The sequence below is a fragment of the Trypanosoma cruzi genome, genomic scaffold (assembly GCF_000209065.1).
Source record: "Trypanosoma cruzi strain CL Brener 1047053512791 genomic scaffold, whole genome shotgun sequence".
NCBI lineage: Eukaryota > Euglenozoa > Kinetoplastea > Trypanosomatida > Trypanosomatidae > Trypanosoma > Trypanosoma cruzi.
Window position 1 is genome coordinate 1,432 of NW_001849101.1, and position 11,966 is coordinate 13,397.

The window sequence follows — 11,966 nt, forward strand, 5'->3', positions numbered from 1 at the left end:
GAGAAAAAGAGTGATCACGTGTCTGTCTCCCTATCCAAGAGCGCCAGTGTCAGGTCAGACAGGCTTGAAATGTTCACTCGTGGGATCGCCAGTGTCACATCCTCAGGAACCTTCTGAATGTCCACAATCATCTTGAACTGCTCCAGGGCACTCTTTGAGAAGCCATCGATACGTCCATCACGATGATCGTGCGAGAGGTCGAGGCGTTAAGTTGCCTACACATGGCGGAGAAGTAGTCCATTTCGGGGCGCCACCGTAGCGACATCGACTCACCATCACCGCCGTCAAGGCACCCATCTAACAACATGAGCACCTGCGAAGCCTCATTTAACATCCAATGCCCATTTTTACTCACCGTGACACATCCGACAGAAATACCACTTTGTCGAAGCTCTGAGAGAATTTCTAATATGCCTTCACGTGGACGTAAACCTCGATACGTTACACATTTACGAAAATAATACTGCTTCCGTCGGAATATACCGTAAACCGTGTCACACTCCATATTATCCTCTGAAGTGCCCAAACTCAATTCTTTCACCCCCTGTTTAATGAGAAAACGCTGAAGGGCGGGAATGGGTCGGTCATGTTTCAGGTAAGCAAGATACAATTCCCCAGTGAATTTAAAGGAATGCATACCATTTTCCCGCAAAAAAGGTTCCAGTGTCTTTTTCCAGGCCTCGTAGTGATAATCCTCCACGTCCTCAATAACACTGTCCATGTCAAAGATAACGCAGTCAAAGTCAAATACGTGAATATCGCGGTAGAGACGAACAGACTGAGGTACGCCCAATCCAAGATGAATCCGATGCGTATCCGAATGAATAATAAGAAGTTCATTCGCGTCGCTGGTGCATTCGACAACTTCGTATGTTACCGTTCGCCGTCTCACAATAATACAAACAAGGCAACCATGGTGTCTCACAGCAAATTCGTACTCCTCCCACTCGTCTGGTAAAACTGGATTAAAGTGCAATACACCCTGGATGACGCGCATGCCTCCAAAACCAGCCGCGAGGCACCACCACGATCCAGCTGCCGCCGCCACGCTGTGCAAACCACGGCCCGTGCTATCAATCACATTTTCAATATCGACAAAAATGGTGCGGTTAAAATGATACATTGCCCTGTCAATCATGCCCAATTGCGAGGCCATCACAGTAAACATCACGGAGCTAAGAGGGGAATCGTTGGTGGTGATGGGCTCGTAGAAATTATAATTCGCCCGCACCTCATCCGTCGTGAATTTCTCAGGCAACAACATGGAAGCAAGGACAACATCTGGTGCTCGACACACCTGGTGACGGTAAATAACTGAGGGATCAAACGTATGAATCAGAAATCCCTTCGTGGCCTTTAAATCGCCAAATTCCCACTTCTTTTTCCGCATAAAAAACTGATCAACGGGGTGTACACGATTTTTGGCATCAAAAAGAATCACCATTTTCGAAGCAGCCCGTTCAATCATGAGAAGATCTTCATCGGTAAATTGACATCGTTCCTTCAACGTTTCCCACTCCTGTGGGTGCTTCTTCTGAAAGTGCGACGCCACTTGTACCGCCCATTGCATGTGGTTTTGGGCCATAAGGTTGGTAAAAAGATTGTTATCACTCAATCCACTGTACTCATCGAAACCTCCCACAGATCGAATGTGAAACTGCCCCTTGTCCCATGTTCCCCATATAAGCCAAATAAGTACCGTGGAAAAAAGAACATCCGCGCCACCACAAAGCAGCAACGCCGTGTCTTTGGTCGCCATGATATATCGACGCATGGCGTATGCAACGACCGCATTACCGTACAAGAAAGCCGCACAAAAAGGTAATGGACGATTCTCCCCGCCACCCACGGTGCGTAGTGGGTACAGGGCGCCTCGTGGAAGATCCATATCTGCCGCAATATTTCTTGCTTGAGGTAAGGTATCGATACGAAACTGCAAAAAAGCCCGTGCAGTTTTTGGATCGATGTGCGAAAAAAAAGGAATGGCAATGGCATCCACATCCCAATGATGTAAACCATTACTAGTTTCACTCATGAGTCCACGTGGAGGGGATTCCTTGACATACGCCCGACATAATGACATGTACAAATGTAAAAGATTAAAACGAAGAGCGCCTTGTACAAAAGGATTATTAGTCTTCACACGAAGATCAGCCACTTCCCAAAATTTTGCCAAAATATTTCGATTTTCACTCACCATGGCATCATACGTCATCCCCGCCGCCTCTCGTGAATTATGTATGGCCAAATCGCACATATCCTCTGGCGTTGCATCTTCGTCGCCAAGGAAGGCGATGTATTTGGTAAGTTCCAGTCTCGTCGACTCACTTATGACACTCGTGTAAATCGTTTCTGCACTTTCCATGGTCTCTGCAGATTTAGAGGCAAGAAATGTGACAGCCTGTTTCTGCTGCTGCTGCTGCTGCTGTTGTTGTTGTTGTTGTTGCTGCTGCTGTGGCAGTTGTTGTTGTTGTTGTTGTTGATTATGCTGCTGCTGCGCACTTGGGGGCGATGTACCGCCCCGGCCACCGCTCGTCACAGAACTTTCTGCCGGTGTGACACCCGTCGGCGACGCGCCCCCGATGTTAGAGAACGTCGCCAGTGGCGGGGAATTGTGATCCGTTGTTGCGGTGCAGCACGCCTCTGTGGCCGCCACCACAAGTCGCTTGCAGCTGTTACGCGTTCGCACGCATACAGCCGAAGAGGCATCAATCAAAGTGTGGCGGGAAACGATGTTCTCCACCTTCAGGTGCCGTTGCGCATTCACCGGCACCATCGTGCGGGAAACAATGCGAATGTCTGTATTAAGAACATTCTTAACGCTCACAGATAACTTTAATGCGGCAATATTTTTACGGGCGAGGGAAACAAAACGTGAGGCCTCAATCGTCACTTCACGTCCATGATTTTTCGACTGCCATACCAGGCGACGACGAAGTTCACCCGTGCAAAGATCCAAAACACGCCTGTGCGACAGAATTGTTCCTGTCGACACACTCACATGTTCACTACCGACAAAAACATCCACGCAAAAGGCATCTGGAACACAAATAAGAAAACACTCCCGTGCACACGTGCCAACTGTAAAAACCCGATGACTACGCGATAACAGTCGTTCCTCATATATCCCATTAACAAATGTCCCTCGAGCCTCTTCTTCCGGCGTTTGCGCCTTCACTCCGAGTGTTGTGGGCTCCGCCCTGTTCGAGGAACGCCGACCGACGGTATGTTCGTTGTTTGCGTGACGGCCGTAAGGCGCCGCCATGTTCGCCCCCTCTGCATACCCGCGCACACGCACATGTCCGTTGCTTACGGAGAACAAAGACTCGCTGATGGGAATATTTTCCCCCTGTGGGAGGGCTGTCTCAATAAATTCCCATGGCTCGCATATCAGGCGCTGCGTCACATCCGTGGGGCTTCTTGGCGAACTCATGCAATAATTCTCTGTAAATGTCATCGAACCTCTTTCTTCTGCTTTTGACATCTCTTTTTCAACGCTTCTTCTGCGTGACTGCCGTGACGTCAATTCAATTTGCCCCCACACCCACCCACCTAGTTTTTCTCCTCTGTTCCTTTTCCCTCCGCCCCCTGCCCTTTGCCGTCTTTTGTCCGCACCTTAACTCTCTCCTTTTCTAATTTCCTTCAATCGCGTTACGCTCCTTTCCCTTCGCTGAAGGCTCTAAACCGAAAAGTAAAAAGACACCAGAACGCACAGCAATCAGTCAGTGAAAGAAACACTTCACAACACCCCACATGGCCACCCCCTCCCAATATACATAAATAAATAAATACATACACATATATATATATATATAAGCATCCACACACACTGCACCGAACTCTCTCTCGAAGTGCCCCATCTTCTCTCGGAGCGTTCTTCCATGAGCAGGAAAAAAAAAAAAAAAGAAGAAGGGAAAAAAAAAAACCTCTACGACACGGAATTGCAAACGCACAGAAGCTTGGGGAAGCACGGAAGCCGAGCCACGCGACGTGGTAAGAGCGGGGGAAAAAAAAAAGTGGTCCAAAATAATGTTAAAATTCTCATCTCCAGAAGTCGCACAATCACAGAAGCAAACACGTGCACAAACCCGAATACCCTGAGAGACTCAGATTCCACACGCGGTTTTTCGTTTGTTTCTTTCATATATTTATATTTCCTCTTCACTCCGACAAGTGCTAGCCCCAATAAACTAATAGGTAAAAATAGAAGGCCCTTGCAGCCAGCAATATTCGTGGTGTGGTATGGCAAGGACCGAGGCAACATGTATGGCTGTTCATCATGCGTTATTTCCCTTTCTTCATTAATATTACAAAGTTCGATGACTCGCAGAACCAAACGTCGTTGCTGCTGTTGAATGCGATCGCGGAGGTTTTATCGTTCGTCGTATCGTTCCACGAAGCTCCGTAAATTGTCGCACAATAATATCGTGATCCGATCGATATTTCATTGCCAGCTCCCTTGCCTGCATGTCAAGATGCCTATCCAACTCCTTAAGGCTCTGCTCCACTCTACGGTCCTCTTCAATCTTGCGCTGCACAACACGGCGAAGTTCCTGCACATGATCTTCCACCCTCGCCTGTTCCTCCTCCGTCTGACGACGTTCATGAATGAGACGATTGTTTTGATCCATGAGTGCCTGCCACTCGGATGTCAAGACACGCCCTCGACCCTCCAGCTGCGAGAAAAGATCCCGCACAGCATTGAATACCGCACGGTGATGTGGATCCGTAATGTACCGGGAGAATGAAATATCCGTGCGGCTGTTGTTCAAATCTTGTAGCGACGTGTCCACAATGTCAAGATGATGATGATGATTGCTGCTGCTATTATTGTTATAATTGTTGAAGCTAGTGATGGTCGTATTAGTGCTTAACGTCTCCTCTACGGTTCCGCCATGGCTATGAACAACACTTGTGAGTGCTTCCAGTAGACGATCGAAAGAATCAATTCCACGCTGTGCTCGTTCCAGCCACAGGGAAAAGCTCTCCACCCACTCGGTCACTTGCTCCTGCGAGGACGCAAGGTCAATAGGCAATATTTCCACAATTTGTGAAACGGCTCGAATGGCGTTATGCAGTAACTCCGATCGCTCCACTGTCTCATTGGCAGCTTCCCCAAGCCATGCTGCCGATTCTGGCAATGTCATTCCACGCAACGAGCTCGATAGCTCTGCTGGGCCTCCAATCAGGCGACGAAAAAGCCTCCCCGCATGTCGGAATTCAGTGTGAACACTGTGTAGAGTTTCCCCTACGGCAACAAGAAAATCAGTCGTAAGTCGATGTGGCTTCCCGTTGCTGCTATCCTCATCGCCATCCTCCCTTCTTGAGTAATTGGTGCCCGTATAAACTACAACGTGATCACAAAAGGTTCGGTACAGAATCTTGTTCTCCTTGGCGTTTTGCCGTTCTTGCAGCTGCAATAACTGTTTTAACGATTCAATCTTGTCTTCCGTATCATCGCTGCGAAGGGCACCAGAACGGAACTTTTCTGCGATGTAATCAAAAAGCGAGCGGAGCCCTTGCAAAGCACCGGAGGCAGTGGTGTCAGTGAACATTGGCAACTGAAGCCCCATTTCATCTGCCGCCATACGCAACGCGTCGGTAAAAAGCGCCTGCACTTGACGAGAGAGACTGTCATGCTCCGCTTGTAACTTGGACTGATCGGCCTGCGCCACCTGTCGGCTTTCAAGCAGAATACGCAGTTGTTCGTGAAGCTCCGTAACCTCCCCGGATTTCACCGCCGCACTATTTTGAAGACGTTGAATTTCTTTCATCAACATGGCGTTTTCTCGTTGAAGCGCTGCGAGTTGCTCATTTGAGGTCTCCACCCCAATGCGATTTTTATCTAGCTGCTCCACACACGCCTGCACAATATCCACCACCGTTACATCGTCATCGCCTTCGGCAAATGTCAGCTCACGCTGCACCTCCACGTGATCATCCAGTATGCTCTGCACACGTTCAACAAGTTGCTCCGAAGCCTTCAACAAGGCCTCACGCTCCTGTTCTGCACCAAGAAGCTGCTCGATTAGCCGTTCTCTTTCTGCCGCATTCTCATCGATTGTCGTCCTCATCACGGCAGAGCTGCTGGTAGCGACATCAAGTTCTTCACGCACCCGCGTAAGTTCCTCTGCGTGATGCTGCAGAGACGCCTGCTTTGCAGCAAAAGCAACCTTCAGGCGTTCCAGATCGGTGGAACCACTAGGCAGCGGCTCACCCACCGTCTCCGCGACATTTTCAGCAAAGGCCGCAAATGCACGCAATTCCTCCTGCAATGCTCGCTTCTGCGTGTCCACCTGCTCCAACGCTGTCGTCGTCTCCTCCAGTTTGGCTTCAGTGGAGGTACAGGAAGCCTTCAGCGTGGCGTTCTCGCTTTGTAGCGCCCCCGTCACAACTGCAATAGCATTCTTCTCTTTTAGAGCCTTAGATAACTTTTCCTTGACGATTGCACCAAGTTGCGTTGTATCGCTAGGATTAGTTTCCCCTGTGAGTTCCAGAGCCTCACAGAGAACTTCATTCACTGCCTTCATCTCGTGTTGACTCTCCTCGTGAAGTCTCTTCAACGTAGATAATTCATCCTCCAGAGCACAACGGTTTTCCTCAAAAACGTTGCATGCATCTAACAAGCACTGAGCTACAAGAGGAGCACGTTTTGTGAGGGTGGATGACGCCCAAAATAAGGAAGGTGAGTGCGCAGTCGAAAGTCTCAAGACAACTCCCTCCGCTTGCTCCGTTAGATGCAAAAGCGCAGCTCGATGCTCCTCGTTGGACGCCGTGACCGCAATGATTTCAGCGCGCAGCCGCTCTACCTCTTCCATAAGGCGGCACTGCTCCTCCTGCGCGAGAGCACGGATGTCATTTGCGGACGCGAGCGCCTTCCGCGATAACGCATGTTGTTCCCTCAGTTCTTCCAGTTCATTCACACTGGCATCGTGTGCGGAGGCAAGAGCCCTTATGGCCCGCAGTACATCCGCCACCTCCTTATCATCACCATTTTTATTGTTATGATTATTGGCGGCGTCGTTGCCACCTGATCCACCCTCAGGACTGCAGCCAACGGCACTGGCGCAGGCGGCTAGTGTCGTACGCAGCTTTTCCCTTTCATGAATGGACTCCGAGAGTTGAGCCTGCAACAAATTCTGCTTCTCTTTTTCCTGCATAATCGCATTCCGCTCTTTTTCTGCCTGAAACGTTATTGTCTCCTCCAGTCGTTCTTCTGTCGCCCGCAGCGTTTTCTCAAGCTTCAACGCTCGTTGTTGAACACTTTCATAATTCGCCTCAAGCATCTTCTCCCTTTCTTTCAGCTGCCGCAGCTTCCGGAGCATGTCTTCAACGTTCATGCAAAGGTCACCACTGCGATTATCATGCCCTGCCAACGCAATGATCCGCTGAGCGCTGGAAAGAACTTCCATCCGACGGCGCAGCTCCGCACTGGCGGAAGCGCACCTTCGCTGCAAATCATCGCCTGCCTTGACGTGAATCAGCGAGTCTGGTAGGCATCTCATGCTCGCTTCAATGCAGCCACGGTAAGACTCCGCCTTCGCTTGCACATTCGCCAACTCCGCCCGAAGCACTTCTTCCGTCGACCGTCGCTCCTGCAATTCCTCCGCTGCGTGCAAGCATACTTCCAGCACACTGCGGCCGCTGCACACGGGCTCAAGCACTTCCAGCGTCCTTCGCGTCTGTTCGGTGTTGCTAACAATCTTTTCTACAGCCCACTCAACTTCCAAGCGCAACGATGCGAGCGCCACTTGAAGGATAGCAGACGGTGACATCTCTCCCGCTGTCGCTGTTGTAACCGTCAATTCTTCCGTCGGATGGGCGGACCGCAGGAGCGCAGTAATCTGCTCCGCTTGCTTTCCACCCGTCTCCAATGTAGACAGAGATTGATATAGCTCGTTCTGAATAGCAGCAATTTTGTTTTTGAGAGACGCATAGCCTGAGTGCAAATCAGAAAGGGCAAAGTCCAATTCGGTAAGAAACGTCCCTGCATCCGGCTGCTGCTCCACACCAATCTTTTCCGCCCAGTCAGTTACCATTTTAAGAAGAGCGGCGCGCGTTGGTCCGACTGTTCTCGCTGGAACCCCGAGTAACCGACCGAACTCCTGTTCCCTCTTCAGCATCTCTGCCACGCGCATGGGTATGTCTTCAAACTCAGAGGCAGAAATTGCATTTGCCACACGAGCGCAAATACCCAGCAGTGGAGCTGTGTGCACACCGTAGCTCAACGCCCAGTTCTGCAGCAACTGCACGCGATTTTCTGCCTCCTCAAGTGCCAGACTGTTTAAGAGAACATCCCCTGCAAATGCCACCATTTTCTTTGCTGCATCGTCTAGTGACGTCACTTGGCACCCACGCAAGAAGTTCTGTAATTCCTTTTGTTCCGTCCGCAACTCCTCCAGTTGTCGCCGCATCTCTTCGTTCTCTAAAAGCAACAAAGAATGCACCTTTGATAAAGTGTCACGCTCGTTGCCGAACGTCTTAGTGTTGTCTGCCATCTCCGCCTGTAGCCTATCCACACGCCGCTCGGTATCCTGTACTTGTTGTTGAATCCTCTCACACTCCGTCACCTTTGCTTGCAGTGCATTACGGAGAAAATTCATCTCCTCTGTCATTGCGGCGACTCGAGCGGCAGCCTTAGTCTCGGCGTGGCGTGACTGATACTCCAGCTCACGTGATGTGTTTTCACTTTCCCGCAGCCTTCCGCGCAGGTCTTCTGCCTCGGATGACAGCGACTTGGCCTTGGCCTTCGCCGCCTCCAATGTCCGCATGACAGTGGAGCAATTCTCCAGAATCCCTTCAAGTCGCTCTCTACTCACTTCGTACGTGACCACATCCTTCTTATGGGCAACTCTCGCATCTTCACTTCTTTCCCCATCATCCACCTTCACATCGCCGTCGTACAGGGTAATGGCTGCCACACTTCCTGCAAATTCTGACAAATCCCGAAGAAGTTTAGCCGCGTTGGCTGTGGCTTGTACCTGCCGCTCCGTCGCCTCCTTCAGCTGCCCCTCCATCGCCTCGTGCGTCTGAACCTGCGCAGTCATCGCGGCATCCTGTTCCGCAAAATTTTTTTCCATGCGCCGCCGATATTCTTTTGCAAAATGCCGTGACTGCTCAAGTGCTTTCCCCATACTATCCAGTTCCACACGACGCGCCTCCAGTGCACGCACCACGTCGCTCGCAAGAGAAAAGAGACCATCATTGTCGCTACTACGCCGATCCTCCTCAGGCAAAAGTGCCTCCTGCAGCAATTTCACCGAGGCTGAGGCAGCGTGCTCCTTTTCTCGCAAAAGACGAGTGACCGCGCGAGTACAAGACCCCAACCTATCGCACAAGTTAGCCACAGATTCACTGCTGTCACCATCCTCTTCACCCTGCGATGCCACGGAGGCGGCATTGTCAAGCGCAAACAACAACGCATTCACAGAGCCCCGAACGGCACCCAACAACACTTCATGATCCCCCACATTCCTTTCAATTGCCGCAAGACTGGAGCGACGCTGCTCCCGCAGTGTGAAAACCTCCGCCACCAATTCCCTGCAATGATCGACAAGAAACAGAAAATCCGGCTCAATAGGCGCCGTGGAAGACAATGAGCCCTCCGCTCCAACCTGGAGCTGCTCACACTCACGTTTAAGCGCCTGCCCCACAATCGCGTTGCACTCCACACACACATCACTGAGATCACGTAGTCTGCCCGTTATTTCCCCAGCCTGAGATAAAAGAGAGCGTGAAAGAAAAGAAACGCTTGGCCTCGCCACAACAACACCATCCACAGCCTCAGAAGAGGAATCCACACCTCGTAACATAAGCAAAGCTCGTTCACTCGCCGACACAATAGTCTCCAAATCCTTTTCAGCACGCCCCGCAGAATCCAAAGCCTCCTCCAGAGATGCCCTAATATGCGAGATATCCCGAATTATTCCTTGTACAGCTCCTTGCAGCTTCTCAGGAAGACGCAGCGTTGCATCGTCCAAAATTGCTGGTGCCAGACGCGAAACAGCACGTCTTATAACATGAACACATTCCGCACGGGTAACATCATCATCATCCGTTTCCAATATAAAATCACCCCCACCAACAAGACGACAATAATAATCCCGCGACTCCAACAATTTTTCCACCTGATGAACAATACTGCCAGCATCACAACGCAATAAAGCACAAATACCAGACACTGAAGTAAAATAAGAAACAAGAATCTTCAACAAATTGCTAGGAAAAAACGACAACTCCGACAGCAACGAAATACGATCATCCAACTCCTCCGAAACCAACAACGAACCCAAAAACAGAGCACGCTGATTAAACAAATTAACAACAGAACAACGCTCGCTCCTGCGCAGCGCCTCCATGTCGCTCGCCATCTTCCGGCACTGCTGCAGCAGAGGCTCGGCCTCGGCGTCTTCCAGTTTCCGCTGCATCGCGCCGCCCATTACCGCCGAGACGGTGACCGAGTCCTCGCACAGGCGTTTCAGCGCCTCCACCGCGCGGTCCCCAGCGGCGCTCGCGTCCTCCTCGTCCTCAACGGCAAGCACGCTGCCGTCCAGCGCACGCTGCAGGCTGTCCGCGACCCGCGTCAGCTCGCTCAGCTTCGACTCCAGCGCCCGTCCGCGCGCTGCGCTCTCGTCCAGTCTGTCGTGCAGTTCCTCTTCACGTGCTCTCGCCTCCTCGGCCGCTCTCATGATGGCCGCTGCCGCTGGCTCCTCACTCTCCTCCACGCCAAGGGCGGCCAGCGCAGACTCGATACCGTGCAGGCACTGCGCGCGCGTCGAAGGGTCCTCGCGGTCCGCACAGCGGTCACCCGCATCGTCGTCGCCCACAAGCGCGCGGTAGCGCTGCTCGCTCCTGCGCAGCGCCTCCATGTCGCTCGCCATCTTCCGGCACTGCTGCAGCAGAGGCTCGGCCTCGGCGTCTTCCAGTTTCCGCTGCATCGCGCCGCCCATTACCGCCGAGACGGTGACCGAGTCCTCGCACAGGCGTTTCAGCACCTCCACCGCGCGGTCCCCAGCGGCGCTCGCGTCCTCCTCGTCCTCAACGGCAAGCACGCTGCCGTCCAGCGCACGCTGCAGGCTGTCCGCGACCCGCGTCAGCTCGCTCAGCTTCGACTCCAGCGCCCGTCCGCGCGCTGCGCTCTCGTCCAGTCTGTCGTGCAGTTCCTCTTCACGTGCTCTCGCCTCCTCGGCCGCTCTCATGATGGCCGCTGCCGCTGGCTCCTCACTCTCCTCCACGCCAAGGGCGGCCAGCGCAGACTCGATACCGTGCAGGCACTGCGCGCGCGTCGAAGGGTCCTCGCGGTCCGCACAGCGGTCACCCGCATCGTCGTCGCCCACAAGCGCGCGGTAGCGCTGCTCGCTCCTGCGCAGCGCCTCCATGTCGCTCGCCATCTTCCGGCACTGCTGCAGCAGAGGCTCGGCCTCGGCGTCTTCCAGTTTCCACTGCATCGCGCCGCCCATTACCGCCGAGACGGTGACCGAGTCCTCGCACAGGCGTTTCAGCGCCTCCACCGCGCGGTCCCCAGCGGCGCTCGCGTCCTCCTCGTCCTCAACGGCAAGCACGCTGCCGTCCAGCGCACGCTGCAGGCTGTCCGCGACCCGCGTCAGCTCGCTCAGCTTCGACTCCAGCGCCCGTCCGCGCGCTGCGCTCTCGTCCAGTCTGTCGTGCAGTTCCTCTTCACGTGCTCTCGCCTCCTCGGCCGCTCTCATGATGGCCGCTGCCGCTGGCTCCTCACTCTCCTCCACGCCAAGGGCGGCCAGCGCAGACTCGATACCGTGCAGGCACTGCGCGCGCGTCGAAGGGTCCTCGCGGTCCGCACAGCGGTCACCCGCATCGTCGTCGCCCACAAGCGCGCGGTAGCGCTGCTCGCTCCTGCGCAGCGCCTCCATGTCGCCCGCCATCTTCCGGCACTGCAGCAGCAGAGGCTCGGCCTCGGCGTCTTCCAGTCTCCACTGCATCGCGCCGCC

At 53.0% G+C, this 11,966-nt stretch overlaps 1 protein-coding gene and 1 pseudogene across 1 annotated transcript, besides 8 other annotated features; both read right to left on the reverse strand.

Annotated features, from left to right (window-relative positions):
- On the reverse strand, window positions 1-3,484 carry Tc00.1047053504703.10 (annotated as a pseudogene; the record flags this gene model as incomplete).
- Window positions 1-5,862: a sequence feature (heterozygous, non-Esmeraldo-like haplotype).
- Window positions 2,402-2,498: a microsatellite.
- Window positions 3,771-3,815: a microsatellite.
- Window positions 3,891-3,925: a microsatellite.
- Tc00.1047053504703.20 (hypothetical protein, conserved) lies at window positions 4,308-11,966 on the reverse strand (the record flags this gene model as incomplete). Its single annotated transcript, XM_801869.1, has 1 exon — window positions 4,308-11,966. A coding segment is annotated over one exon (7,659 nt), but the record flags the coding sequence as incomplete, so codon positions are not given.
- Window positions 5,863-5,886: a sequence feature (areas merged during assembly that could not be assigned to a particular haplotype. This can correspond to areas where the two haplotypes were merged or to regions with more than two copies in the genome that were merged during assembly.).
- Window positions 5,887-7,104: a sequence feature (areas merged during assembly that could not be assigned to a particular haplotype. This can correspond to areas where the two haplotypes were merged or to regions with more than two copies in the genome that were merged during assembly.).
- Window positions 7,105-7,138: a sequence feature (haploid, non-Esmeraldo-like haplotype).
- Window positions 7,139-11,966: a sequence feature (heterozygous, non-Esmeraldo-like haplotype).